General features: G+C 35.9%; 2 protein-coding genes across 2 annotated transcripts; both read left to right on the forward strand.

Moving 5' to 3' along the window:
- The first annotated feature begins 6,985 nt into the window (after positions 1 to 6,985).
- LOC113718455 (putative late blight resistance protein homolog R1A-3) lies at positions 6,986 to 10,239 on the forward strand. The gene is made up of 3 exons (XM_072072122.1): positions 6,986 to 7,264; positions 7,571 to 10,042; positions 10,195 to 10,239. Exons 1-3 carry the CDS (start codon positions 6,986 to 6,988, stop codon positions 10,237 to 10,239), a joined length of 2,796 nt encoding a protein of 931 aa, XP_071928223.1.
- Positions 10,240 to 11,581: 1,342 nt separating this feature from the next.
- On the forward strand, positions 11,582 to 14,461 carry LOC113717642 (putative late blight resistance protein homolog R1B-17). The gene is made up of 2 exons (XM_027242413.2): positions 11,582 to 14,176; positions 14,366 to 14,461. Exons 1-2 carry the CDS (start codon positions 11,582 to 11,584, stop codon positions 14,459 to 14,461), a joined length of 2,691 nt encoding a protein of 896 aa, XP_027098214.1.
- Positions 14,462 to 15,420: the final 959 nt, after the last annotated feature.

Consider the following 15,420-nt stretch of genomic DNA (forward strand, 5'->3'; position numbering starts at 1 on the left):
GGCTATCTGCAATTTATAATTGAAATTTGGCTCCAGAGCGAGTGCAGTATGACTCTTATCCATATCTCTGGCATCTACAAAATTCTGAGGGAAAGACAGCAGCACAGGTATTCGAGACGAACCATGCAAGTCTGCGCGAAAAGGGTGAGAAAACTTCCAAAGAAATTGCCGACAGTGTGTTGATTGTGTCTGTCCTCATTGGTACCATAAACTTCGCTGCATTTTTACTGTTCCTGGAGGTTTCGATCAAGACAATGGAGACCCCGTTTATCTCAAGACCCGGCATTGGGAATTCGGCTTGTTGATGTACTACTTAGCTGGAGGGCTGTTCTCCCCTCTGTTTGCCATGGGTACTCTGATTGGGATTATGTTTTTGCAATTTGAAACTGAGGATTTTTATGTTGCCCTGCCTTTAAAGTGTGTAGTCACCACAATTTCCATCATCTCCTCCGCGGGCTCCACAATCATATATAGTAGAGACAGTTGCGGTTAGCAGCTTCCAAATCCTTCTGGTGCTCTTACTTTCTTATGTTATGATGGCCTTTGTGTTCCTGGATACATCATATCTGATGTTCGACCAAGTATTATGTGATTCGTTATTCACTTTCTTATAGAGGGCAAGACCCTTAAGCACGGCCCTTGTTTATTCATGTCAATTGGATGCACACTGGAAAAGTTTGTGCTAAGTTTGTAAAGAACTTTTGCTTGTCATCTACTTATTTAGTTTAGGGTGAATTTCGATTTGGCCCTCCAAATTTGACCAAGGTGTCGAGTATGCACTTCAAAGTGATTGCATCTCAATTAAGCCCTTCAAACACAGAACTATGTTCCAAACCAGCCCTTTGGTCAACTCAAGTTACATGATTAACGTTTCGTTGAGCTCTAAGAGATGAGTTGATGATAATAGGTGCAGCTTAAAAAAAATTAAACTAATTAAGATTTTCAAGATTGAGATTATTGAGTTTTTATTTTATTAATCAGTTTTTGAAGTTGGTGAATAGAGATTGGAAGAGTAGGAGCTTAGAAGTAAAGTAGCAGGAGCATTTAGATTAGAGCAGCCACTTTTTTTTGTAGCCAAGATGTTAATTGCTTCAAAGTCCCTAACAGTTTGATAAATTTTCATTTTATCTCTCAAGCTCACTAAAATTTTAATCACTTGACTTGAGTTGACCAAAAGAATGGTTTGGAATGTAATTCTAGGTATGAAGGGCTTAACTGAGATGTAATCACTTTCAAGGGCTCAATTGACACTTTCGAGGGCCATATCAAAATTCGCCCACTTACCTATTCCTATATACTATTATTCAGTGTTATTCACTGTTACGGGTTGCTCCGGAAGGAAGGAAGGAAGGAAGGAAAAATGGAGTTCCTTGTTCTCAAATTGCTTCTCCATCATGTTCAAGCGCTGTGCCACCTTTTCAGTTGCAGAAGCATAGGGATCATAAACAAATGTTGAGCTAGAAGAAGCAGTCCGCCCCATCTGATCACACTCCGGCGGCTTAGTGATTGATCTGTATGCCGAACAAAAATGATAGGAATTAAAGTGGAAGACAACAAAGTCAAAAGAAGCTCGAGTTTTTCTATATACTAAGACAGAAGGCACCAGATAGAACATGGTTTTTCTTTTTGTTTTGGATTCCATGGTAGTCTGAAGCAACAAATTCTAATCTACGCAGTAGCTCCCCCCACTCAATTGTTGGTGTATTAGCTGGGTTAAGATTGAAGTTTGAACACGAATAATTTACACCATCTAATACACAATTATCAGCCAGCAGCTTATTTCATCAATTCATTCCACCTCCATGATGAAGGTGTAAACTAAATAATCTAAGCCTTAAAATCTCAAATTAAGTAAATCTCAAATTAAGTAAGATTGAAGTTTGAAAAGGAGGTTGTGTAGTCAAATGAACTCCCAGTTGATTATTCATAAAGAATATCAGTCCACTTTTTGTAGTAAAAAAGGCACGGTTTATTCATCAAGAAAGGGTAAATTATTACATATCTCTATGTGGTTTTGTCTATTACTACAAGACTTTCCTAAAGTTTAAAATGTCCACTTGAACCCTAGTAATTTTAAGTAAAGTGAAAACTGGATGGAAAATAGCATTTATAATGTCCGTTATTTGAAATTTTAGTGTTATCCTTAAATACTAAACATATAATAGGAGGTTGACCACATTGCACCAACGACCCATACCATAAAAGAATTATGTAGATACATGAGAATAACAGTTAGATTAAGAGGATGTTTCAAGAGTGTATCTGGGTCAATTAACTAGAGTTACTTTTCACTTTATATAAAAAGTAAAGGAAAATTATGTCGATATTTTAAAACGTTAAAGTGATCGTATGAGAATAGATATAGTTTCAACTTAGTCCTATTCATAGTCCAACAAATCAAGGGGGACAATCCACTAGATTTGGAAGCAACCTGTTGAGCTTAACAGTGTTCTATTCGCAAATTTAACGAGTGAAAATCAAAATTTCTGTCAGTTTTTAAAAAAGCTGTCAATATTGGGCTAGAAAGTTTGAATGTGCAACCTCTTCCCTAAATGGTATGCTGGAGCTAATAAAGCAAGTAGCAACTACAAAAACACAAGGCTTTTTGGTGTTTAACGGAAAATTTTAATATTTTAAAACGTTTGTAATAGCTTATGTATATTGTTTTATTATATTATGGTATCTACTGGTTCAACCAATCGGACCCATAGTTGAACTGCTAGCGTACTATATTGGTCACTTTATGATGTTGATAGCTGTTTTGGATTTAAGAACTAGGGCAATGTATGAACTATATGGTCTAAATAGTCATTTACCCAAAAAAAAAAAAAAACGCACGTTTTTGTGTTTAGCTAACTTTTCTGCTTTGAGGTATCTCCAATGTACGTCTGCAGTAATTCAAAAGAGGTTTCCAAGTAGTGATTAGGTAGGGGTGATAATTTTTAGTACAACATGACAACACAAATCAAACATGACTCAAAATTGACAAGTTTCACACGATTCGTAACTAACAAGTTTAACATGACTTGGATTTATATGAGTTATTGTTTGGTCAACCTGTTAACTGCACAAATGTAATGGGTTGGGTTGACTTAACCTGTAGATTGACTTGCTAACCCTATAGTAATTTAACATTACGAAATCATCCTAGTTCTTGCTATTTTTTTAATCATTTTTTGGTAATAAGTTCTTGCTTTTCTTTGACAAATCCAAAAAAAAAAAGAGAGAAATGAAGGTATGTAAAATGCATGGTTGCACGGGCTTGCAAGTTTAGTTTAAAATTTTGAATTTGAAAATTTAGAAACTTATAAGTTTTTTGTTTTATTGTGTATGACAATATTAGACTTTTTTTTTTTTTGAAACCTTTAAATATTGAGATTTTTTTTTTCTTTAAATATTGAAAATTGGTTTATACTAAGAAGACTTTATTACGTATTATAACTTTATAAACTTTGAAGACTCTTAAGTTTTGTATTTATTCTTACGTATTGTGCCTTCAGAACTTGATTTGTTAGCAAGTTGGTAGCTTGAACTTTGAACGTTCTGTGTCTTTTTTCTTTCCCCCACCAATTATCTGCAAGAAGAAGCATTAAGACAAAACAAACTCTTAGATGCTAAGGAGGCCTTGGTCTAGTGAGATTGCAACATTAGGATTTAGAAATTATGGATTCAAATCTCTTTACTCCCACCCTACTTAAATCTCACCCCTCCTTTGCTTAAAAAATTTTGGAAAAAAAAAAAATTTGGATGAAAAGTTCCATTTCAAGGGATGAAAATTACTTCCACCAGAAAAGTCGAGAAAAAAGAAACCATAGGACTCTTAAATTAGATTGTTACATTCGATTAACTAAAAAAAAAAAAAATTCACCACTGAATTTGAAGTTGATTTAGTGAATTACATTGAGTACAAAGCCACATGAAACATGAAAGAATTCCAGAAAGAAACAGCACCAGTAATTTTCCTTACAACCTAGCAGCACGCATGCAAGTCCGGATACCTAGCTTTACAATCTTTCTTAGGTATATATGCAATGTTATCACATAACTCTCCTACCATTTTTAACTATCTATACAACCTCCTGCAGTTTTAGACAAAGTGAAAGTTTAACTAGAAAGTAGCCTTTGTAATGTTGTTAGTTGAAATGTCAACAAAACATTTACTTGAGTACTAAAAAAAGAGGTTCCATAAATCCACAAGGGGAATACAAATATATGCAAAATTATGGGGAGCTAGGTGAATATTTATGTGAAACGATAGGGGGTTAAGTGGATATTAAAATTTCATAACACGTGTTTCTGTTTTAACATCAAACCATAAGCTAATCTCCCTTTCTTCACCTCGTTGCTCAAATTTCATCCATCCTCTGCTAGGAAAAAGAATTTAAAAAAAACTATAACGGAAATATGGATATAAGCAAAATTGCAGGAGGTTAAGTGAGTATTTATATAAAACAATAGTGGTTAAGTGGATGCTATAAATTCATGATATGTGATTTTGGAAAATGAGTTGCTTTACATCCAATTTTTCACTTTATACCAAATTATAGAGAAATTACGTGGATATTTTGAAATATTGGAAAAGTCGCTGGCAATATGCAACACTACATGAGCTTTATTAACAATTTACCCCTTATATTGAGTTTGCTTGGGCTTGTGCAAAGCTGGACAATTGGAATTGGATCCTCTCCTTGACCCTTTTCTCTTTAACATCCCTCAAAAAAACTAGTTCCGAGAGTTCAGTTTGCGTGGTTCGAATCAAAGGAGATGGTGACGCATTGAGATCGGACATGAATAAAGTTCAGGACATGAAGAGGTCCTCCATTGGTCACATTCTGATTTGGGAGAGACTGGAGCTGTTGTTTAGGAATCGAAGATGATGTTGAAATTGATAACGTTTCCGCCCCAGCCTTGGTTGGTTACATCAGAGAAGAAGCCATCTCCTCCCTCCCTCCCTCAGGAAAGTCTATTTCACTTGCACAAAACTACTAAGCTTGGTCGGTTGAATAGCAAAACAATTCGAACGCCTTTCTTTTTCACATACGCAACAACGAATATGGCCCAGGCCAACGTCACATCCAAAGAAGGAACCAAAACTTATATTTGAATTTTGAAACCATGGCTGGACCGGCCGGTTTGCAATCCACGGTCTGCGGTTTGACTGTTCAGACTATAAATCGGCTTCGATTCATATTTTTAGTTGATTGAAATTAAAACCAGTGAGAACCGTATGAAATGGTTCATACCATTGAACTAACTTTTTTTTTTGTTTCGTTCATTAAATTGAAAAAGAAGAAAAAAAGATTGGGTTCTCCTCAATCTTAAAGGCTAATCACTAAGTGTCATATCCACTTACCCTCTTATCAAGTTTTCATCTCTACTCTCCAATTTTCTTACTTTCTCCAAGCTCCAAGTTTCTTTTTTTCTTTTAATTTAATAAATTTGCAATCTAAGTCACAAAAACATAGTTTAAAGTCAAAGTGTCTAATTCCTAACGACATGAATTTTGTTTAATTTCAGAATATTGTGGTATTTTTTGGGTAGGGTTTAAGATTATTTTTTACAATTGAGATGAAATTTATTTTTTTGAACTTATCATTTAAAAAATTGATTTGTGAAAGTCCAAGTTCTTTAAAAATATTAAACTTTTTATTAGATGAAGTCTTGAATTAGTTCATTGGATATCTTATTTTGTGGACACATATTTATATAATCTATTTTTTTAAAAAAAAAAATTCATTGAGTTGGAGTTGAATCGGTCCGAGTGATTGAATCGTGATTCAAACACCTCATTGGTTCAATTAATGGTCCGAGTTTAGAAACATTAATTGTCTTTGAACAAGAGCCACAGTCAAAGGCTGAAGTTGGTTTACGCCAGCATATTGTATACTTTAATAGACTTAACTCTAGTTGAGCAACACAGAATTTAAGAGTCTAGCCATAGAGGAAACTTCCTTTCTTTCTGCTTTAAAACCCCGCAGTTGTTATCACAATTGGGAGGTGATATTCAATACCGAAAGTTTGGAAGAGTAACCCAATTGGAAAGAAGGATAAAAAAAGCTTTAATTCTTGTTGAACGTCACATCCAAAGAAGGAACCAAAGCTTATCTTGGAACGAGAGCCACAGTCAAACGCTGAAATTGGTTCACGCTAACATATTATATACTTTAAATCTTAGTTCCGCAACGCGGAGTTTAAAATTATCCAACCATGGCGGAAACTGCCTCTCTTTCCCTTTTGAAACCCCGCAGTTGTTATCACAATTGGGAGGTGATATTCAATGCTGAAAATTTGGAAGAGTAACCCAATTGGAAACAAAGATTGATTAAAAAAGAAAAAGCTATAATTATTGTTGCAACCTTCTATTAATGAGATAAAACAATTTATTCTTTTTCATTAACTTCATTCATGCCAGCTAAGTAAGTTTAATTATTTGCACTGATAATCTTTTTATATTCAAAAGCTTAATATATATATATATATATATATAAGTTTAATTATACCAATTTACCTACTCTCCCAAATAGTCCAATAGTATAATTGTATTGTTGTAATTTTTATATATTACAGATGCTAAACTGAAAAAAAAAAGAAAAAAAAAGTTTTTACTAGCTGAATTAGAATTTTATAATTTTATTCAAAAAACTGGGGAACTTTTCATGACTCAATTATTTTTATTCACCGACCAATCTGAGTAAAAAAGTTTTTTTTTTTTTTGTTAGCATACTTAGTTTTGAGATGATGGTGCGTGTGGCCCAGGAGTCAGATGGCTGGTTTATCTTCTACTAGACGAAATTAGATATGCCTTTAGATGATGAAACTTGAGGGACCAATCTCGGTTAACCTTGGTCAATAAACAATTACAAGGGTTGTTGAGCAAAATTGGTTATATAATATGTACTGGATAGGAGGTCGGTCCTGGACAATTTGACAATTATACCAACAATTTTTTTTTCTCTATCCTGCTACCCAAACTTTGCTTGCAACAATGTCAAACACAGTGAATGACCAGCTTGATCTTAAAGTTGTTAAAGCTCGTAGGATAATTGAATTCCTACAGGACGACCTGAATTGGCTGATGCAAGACCAGAGATCCATTGCTCCATTTTTTGGTTTTAACAAGACGAAAATGATATCCCTTTGCAAAGATCTTACATTCCTGATGTCTTTCCTGGAAAGGGTTCAAGAAACTTCCGTTGGTGACCGTCCAACTGTTGCAGGTTTGCTCAATGAGATTACACCTTTGGTTGATAAACTATTAGATGAGGTTTACTCTTATATACACGATAAAAATCAAACCATAAAAATTGATGGCTTCTTTCAGCGCTTTAACATCAGATCAACAAAAGAGGTCGCCTCCCTCCTGTTGGGTTTGGGCTCTGTTTTCAAATATATATTTAGAATTTTGATTTTTTTTCCTCAGATGGTCTACCTCCAATTATATAGAAATCGGACCGCCTTCCTTCTGCTGGTTTCGCTCAATCTATTCATCCCTTTTCTCAAATGTATTTCTAGAAATTTGCCTCGGTATTCTTGGATGGGCTTCCTCCAAATTTCTAGAGAATTCCTTCAGAGTGCTGAGATGGGCGTCCTCCAATATGTTATACATTTCGCTCAGAATTCTCGGAGGCACTCCCTCCAAGATTATAACCCTCAGCATGCTCTTTTCGTTATTAAGTTTCAGCTTTGGCTCTTTCTATTCCTCTTGCCTTTCGCTTTGTTTTTGAATTCCATGATGAACTTCCACCTATATTCTTGGAAGATTGGTAATTTGTTGAAGAAGGTTAAGTCTGTGGAGCAAGAGGTTTTGGTTACTTTCAACTGCAATGGTGCCATTGATAAAGTTGGAAAGCCTTCTGTTAAAATTTCATTGATACACAACCCCAGTTTTGTTATCAAGGAAAAGATAGTGGTTGGACTTCATGAGGAGGCAAGAGAACTGCTACACAAGCTTATTGGTGGGAGAAAGCAATTGGAAGTGATTTGCATCACTGGGATGGGAGGAATCGGTAAGACAACTTTGGCATGTAGATTGTATGATGATCCATCTGTTGTTAATCATTTTCATTTGCGTGCATGGACATCAGTTTCTCAGTTCTATGAAAAGAGAGAGTTATTCTCTGATATTTTAAGTTCCATCTTGAATGAAAGTGATCCAATATTTTCCACGAGTGATGAGCACATGGGAGAGAAGTTGTATAAGTGCCTAAAGGGAAACAGATATTTGATTGTGCTAGATGACATTTGGGATATTGAAGCGTGGAATGAGATAAAGGTCTGTTTTCCAGAGGATGACAATTGTAGCAGAATTTTGATGACTACTCGAAATGAGGATGTGGCTTCAAAAGTTAGAATTAGTAGTAGTCCCCCTCACCGTTTGAGGTTTTTAACTCATGATGAAAGTTGGGACCTTTTCAAGCAGAAGGTATTTCCTGATAAGAGCTTCCCTATTGAGTTGGTTGAAATAGGGAATCAAATCGTTGCAGACTGTAAGGGCCTGCCTCTTGCAATTGTTGTTATCGGTGGACTTCTTGTGAAGGAGGTCAAGACACAAGAATGGTGGAGACAGGTTGCTCAAAATATAGGATCTGCTATTAGTAATGGCCCAGAGAATATCCAGGATATACTAGCATTGAGTTATGAACACTTGCCATCTTCACTGAAATCTTGTTTTCTTTATGCTGGATCATTTCCTGAAGATTATGAAATCCCTGTGAAGAGGTTGATAAGATCTTGGATTGCTGAAGGGTTTATTCAGCACACTGATGAACAGCAGTTGGAGGATGTGTTACCTGAAGAAGTCAAAAAGAATAAGAAGTTGGAAGATGCGGCAGAGGATCATCTGATAGATCTCATCAGCAGGAGCCTTCTCATAGTCGAAAAGAAAAGACCTGATGGTGGAATAAAGTCTTGTCGTATGCATGATCTGTTGAGAGATTTATGCCACAGGAGGGTTAAGGAAAAGAAGTTTCTGCAGCCCATTTGCAAGTGTAGACAAAATGGTGCTCACAATCCTCGTACATTTTCTGATTGTCAATATTTCCACTTCTATAATTCTCATTTTGTCAATGAAGGAGAAGTGTTTAACAAAGATACATTGCCAGTATATAAACTTCTAAAAACACTGGATATGAGGCATATCAATCTAGATTCATTTCCTAAGATGGTAGCACGGTTACTTCATTTGAAGTACTTGGCACTTCGGGTTGACCGCATTAAGAAGTTACCGCAATCAATATTTGAACTCTGGAGGCTTGAGACTTTCATCCTTGATGGAGATAAAGGAGGAAGAGTTACCTTAACTGTTCACATTCTGAAGATGGTGAACTTGAGACATTTACAAATTTCACAAGAATTGGTACTTCAACAATTTTGGAGGGCATTATCACGGGAGTTACACATGAGTTCTGAAAACGGACCGGCCCTTCTTCCACTCATACTGGGCAAGTTGCAGACCATTTCTGAGCTGTGTTCTCTAAATTCTGTAGAAAACTTGCTTGCAAGCACTCCCAACCTCAGAAAATTAGGATTTCGTTTTACATTATCTAAGAGAAATGAGTCCTTTTCATTTCCCAATCTTTCTGGTTTGAATCAGCTTGAGGCACTGAAATTTGAATATCAAACTTTGGGCATGGTGCCTCTAGGCATTCCTCATCCCGAGATGTTCCCTCCAAGTTTGAAGAAGATGACACTAATAGGTAGTCATTTGAACTGGAAAGAAATGTCAATTATAGGGGAGCTACCTAACTTGGAGGTTCTCAAGATAAAAGACAATTTCTTCAGCGGACCATTGTGGGAAACAAGCGATGACGGTTTTGGCAGCCTCAAGTTTTTGAAACTCTCGCATTTGGATCTTCAAAACTGGATTTCCTATAGTGGTCATTTCCCTAGGCTAGAGTGGCTAGTGATAAATGGATGTCTAGATTTGGAGGTTATTCCATCTGAGATGGGAGAGATCCCTACACTGCAGAAAATCGAGGTGTATCGATCGTCTAACTCTGCAGTGGAATCAGCAGGACAAATCCAAGAATCACAGAGGTCTTCGGTAATGATGATTTCAAGGTCTTTATATACCAGCATTTTCAAGAGTTCTAGACTCTTAAGAGTCTGGAGGGTTTCCTAGATTTAGTTACATGTATATATCATGCAGAGCCTCTTGTGTATTGGCTGTATTTTTTGTCTCTTTCCTTTTTCCAGATATATAGTAATCTGATTCACAGTGTTTCTTACAATAAGAAGTGATTCTGATTCATCTGACTATTACCTGGCTTCTCATTATCAATCTATACCGCTGGTTGTAGCTGGTGCTTTTGCTCACAGTTTATCACAGGCAGTCTATCACTCCGTGATATGATTTCTCCAAGGCCAATGCCGTCCCTGGTCACATTTTTGTTGTTATCCGGATAGAGTTTAATTGAAGGCAAAAGCTCTGCTGCAGGCATCAAGAATCATGATATTAAATTTTTGAACAAATGTAAATGGCATGCAGATCAGATTAAAAAGATTGCCGTACTTCATTTTTTAAATTTATTAATGCATGCCAATTGGATGATCAAGAAGTTTAAACATGGATCATTTGTTTTATGATTCCCGATGCTTACTGTACAGATGGAAATCTCATCCTTTACTTCCAATGTGGTTATCTGCTCATATCATATTTTGGTTCTTTTTTATTTCATAAAATCTAGAAGTTAGAATAATTCAACAATTACATATGGGCGCAATTGGCACCTAGATGGGCTCCTGTTTCTCTATCACTGCATATAGATGGTATAACAAAACTACTACTTATGGAAATATCTTGCTTCACAAATAACAAAAAGAAAGAAAAAAGAGAATAATGGGAAGGATTTTGCATCATTGCACAGAATTAGACTTGTGTTACATATTTGCTTGAAACATGTAAAGTTAACGTGCAGTAAAACAGAATATAACAAGAATATTTTGCCAAAAGATCATGGTAAATCTGAAAAATTATATATAGACAGGATCAAAGTAAATCAGGAGTAAATTCACCAACTTATGGGTATTTGATCTTTTTTTAAGTCAAGTTTAGAGAAATTCACCTCTACATTACCATGTATTTAACTTCCACTGTCTTTGAATATACTAAGTATTTGAATACCTCGTATAGGCAAAATTAACCTTAACTTGAGATATAGTCATGGCCTAATTCCTTAGGATCATGTGTTTTCTCATTACTAGGATTGATGTTTAAGTTCAACCTACAAGGCAAATGTCATCAAGATGAAATTGTCTTACAAGGAAATATTCAAGTTACATGTGCACTATAACCTAAAAAATCTATAAAAATTCAGTTAGCAGCCATAAAAAATGGACTAATTTATGATGATTAGGTACTATGTAATTATCCATGGCCCCATTGTGGACGAAAGTTCAACCACTCAGCAGATTGTTATTACTTCTTCAAAGAAGCGAATTAACAAAGGAAGAAGAAAAGTCAATTTTGATTAGATTTCCAATCTCCATGAATGCAAAAATATGGCCTGAATGAGAATACAACTATTTCATTCCAACACTTGCTTAAAGAAACTAGTCATCTCAACTCCACCACTGAAGTCAGATGGATGAAGCTAAGATTCTTGTGGACTTGCTACTTGAGGACCTTGAATTGGCACTGAGAGATAACTCATATTCGGTCCTTTCTGGAGAGAGTCCAATGGTGATTTCACTCTATGAAGATCTCAAAATCAAAAAATCTTTTCTGGAAAGAATTCAACATGGCCCCATTGATCAAAAGCAACTCCAATCTTTCTTTGTCACAGAGATTAGAGATGTGGTCTTGAAGATGTTGGTGGATGTTGACTCTTATATCGTCAATACTTTCACAAAGAATGAAGGAAATTTTGGAACGGCGATTGGCAGTCTCTTTCAGCTTTCACCTGAGTTTTCCTTTCGAGCAAAACAGATTGACTTGTACAAGAAAGAGATTTTGGAAATTCACAATGATGCCTTAATTGGTCCCTCTGTGACAACAATCAAAGATGTTGGAGAAGTTTCATTGAAAACCAGGAGCAGAACTCTCAGCTTTCTAATGGATGAAAAGATGGTAGGCTTTCAGGATGAGGCAACTGCACTGCTGGACAGGCTTACTGGCGGGGAACAGATGCAGCTTGAAGTGATTTCCATTGTTGGGATGGCAGGAATTGGCAAGACAAAATTGGCAAAAACATTGTACAATGATCCAGTTGTTGTTCATCACTTCCATGTACGAGGATGGGCAACCACTAGTGATAGTGGTCTACTTGAGGTAAACAATATATTGCAGGACATCTTAAGTTGCATTATCAATGCCAAAGAAAACGTAAATAAAATGACTTACAAGCAAATGGAAGAGAAGTTAATGAACTGTTTAAAGGGGAAGAGATATTTGATTGTGATTGATGGTTTAAGGAACTGGGATCCATTTTCTCTGAGGGGCTTTGGTAGATTCTTCCCAAATGATTGTGCTGGTAGTAAAATTTTGTTGACTAGCAGGACCAAAGAAGTAGTTTTGAGATTGAACCCAAGCAGCCCCCTTCATTTTTTGCGCTATTTAAGCCATAGTGAGAGTTGGAGATTATTTGAGAGTAAAGTATTTACCAATACGAGATGCCCCCTTGAGTTGATGGAAGTAGGAAAGGAAATTGTTTCAAAGTGCTGTGGACTCCCACTTTCAATTGTTGTTTTAGCTGGAGTTCTACAGAAAGATATCTCGCGAGAGTGGTGGATGCATATTGCTGAAGATATGACTTCGGCTGTTAGGGGTGAAGAAGAACAACTCATGCATATTTTAGCCATTGGTTATGAGCACTTGCCTGACTGGTTGAAACCATGCTTTCTTCATCTAGGATCATTTCCTAAAGGCTATGAAATCCCTGTCAAGAAATTAGTCCGGTCATGGACTGCTGGGAGATTCATAAAGCATAATGGAGAAAAGAAAACGGAAGATGTAGCAGACGATTATCTGTCGTATCTAGTTGACAGAAGTCTAGTTATAGTTTCCAAGAGAAGATCCAATGGTGGGATAAAGACTTGCTATATCCATGATTTCTTGTGGGATTTATGTCTCAAGAAAGCTAAGGATAACATGCTGCTGAGGCCAATTTGTATTTATGAACAAACTTCTCTTTTCTCAACTGCTCAGTTAACTTTTCTTCTCTACTATGCTCAAGGTGTACCAGATCTAGATCCACCTTATCATTTCTTTGATTCTCTGAAAGACTTGAGGATAAGTTTTCCTAAGACGGAATCATTAGTGACAAAACTTCTCATAGTGTTGGATTTAGAAAACATCATCCTACAAGTCTTTCCTCTAGAGATATTAGTGATGGTTCATTTGAAGTACTTGTCACTTAATATTCCTTCCCTGAGGAAGCTTCCACTCCTGTGTAACTTTTGGAACCTGGAAACCTTCATTCTTGTCACAGAAAAGGGGGCAACTGTCACCTTACCACATGACATTTGGAAAATGGTAAACCTAAGGCATTTGCACATTTCAGGGGAGCTGGAATTTGAAAGAGCCTGTTCAAGTTCTTCAAGTCCCTTTATGCTGGACAATCTGCAAACCATTTCTCAGTTATGTCCTTCAAGTTGTATCAAGGATATATTGGCAAAGATGCCCAATCTAGTAAACTTAGGATGCATTCTATCTTTTTCAAACACTGCTAAAGATTTTCTGTTCCATGATCTTTCCATTTTAAAACTACTGGAAACATTAAAATTTGATATTCAAACTTGGGGAACACTACAGTTCTGTTACAGTAGTCCTCAACCAACTTCATTTCCTCCAAGCTTGAAGAAGCTGACTCTGATAGGTAGTCTGGATTGGAAAGAGATGTCAACCATTGGGAGGTTGCCAAACTTAGAAGTTCTAAAAGTGAAAAACAATTTCTTCAATGGACAGCAATGGGAAACTAGTGGTGAGGGGTTTCATCATCTCAAATTCTTGAAACTTTCACATACAAATCTTCAACGCTGGATTGCCTCGAGTAGCAGCTTCCCTTGCCTCGAGCACTTGGTGCTGCATAGATGTCTAGTACTGGAGGAAATACCACCTAGCATTGGAGATATCCAAACTCTGCAGATGATTGAGGTCAGTCATTCATCACCAGCTGCAGCAGATTCTGTTTGGCAAATTCAAGAATCACAGAAGTATATGGGTAATTTTGAACTCAAGGTCTGTGAAGTGGAATAGAGGGATCTTTCAGTCTTTGATGTCTGAGCATTTATGGAAATAGAAAAGAATTTTCAGAAAGTTTGAAATGGCTTCTTAGGTTTCAATCATTCGCTGCATAAATTGTTATTAGGGGTGTGATATGATATTTAAAGCTCAGTAATTCCAGTTTTGGTTTCATTTTAATGACAGGAATTGAATCAAACTGTTGTCAACATTTTGCCTGGTTTCTCAGCTCTGCAAGTTTTGGTCTTACTTCGACCAATGCCATCTGCCAATAGCATGTAAATAAATAACTACAATTTTCAGCTGCTGTTAAAATTTTTTGTACGGTGTTTCTCCATATGTTCATTCCCTCATGATTCTTGTAAAAAAAATTCATAATTGTTAAACCAAGTTTATTAGTTTAGAAGGTACCGTATATATTTTTTTAGCATTTCATTCTCAAGCAAAGTTTTCAGTTGCTTTCTTGTTTTAATAACATCTATACTATTTCTAATCCATTCCAAATTAGAAGGAAGAACACAATTGAGTCATGTAAGGGGCTAAAGGGAAAATTTTATCCAACTCATATGAATGCACTATCCTACCTTCTACGGATTTTTTCATCAATAGGTGCTGGATTTTTAACATTCGGCCGATAGGCCAAAGACAAGTTGGTTTGTCTCATCATTAATTTATTGGGTTTAATTTGTTTCTTACTCACCGAATCGTGGGGTGTAAGTAGGATACTTTTTGTTGGTATATTCAATTGACAAAGTTGAAGAGCATCTTGTTCCAATGGTTCAACAAAGCGCCATATATTATCACATTCCTAGTTTCCTCCATTGAAAGAGGAAAAACGGAGGCAAAACTTTGGGAAGCAAAGGTGCAAAAAGATAGTTTTTTTGGGGGGTAAAATACATTTTATCTCCTTGTGATTTGGTGACTTTTCACATAATCTCCCTATTAGTTTTAAAATCTGTGCATAATCTCTTATGATTTGGATAAAAGTGTCAAAATAACGGAAATGATTCTCTGTAACGAAATCCAAGAAAATGTCGAGATTACCTTTGTTTAAACTAAAATGGTTGAAGTGACTAAAATATATAAATATAATATACATGACACTTTAACCCCTTTATAATTTTATAATTTATCACATAACTCTCTTATAGTTTAGTGTTTTACTATATAATTCTCTTATAATTTTCAAAATATATACATAACCATAACCCCTTATGGTTAATAAAATATTTTCAACTTTA

Source organism: Coffea arabica, chromosome 11e, assembly GCF_036785885.1.
Source record: "Coffea arabica cultivar ET-39 chromosome 11e, Coffea Arabica ET-39 HiFi, whole genome shotgun sequence".
NCBI classification, from domain to species: Eukaryota; Viridiplantae; Streptophyta; class Magnoliopsida; order Gentianales; family Rubiaceae; genus Coffea; species Coffea arabica.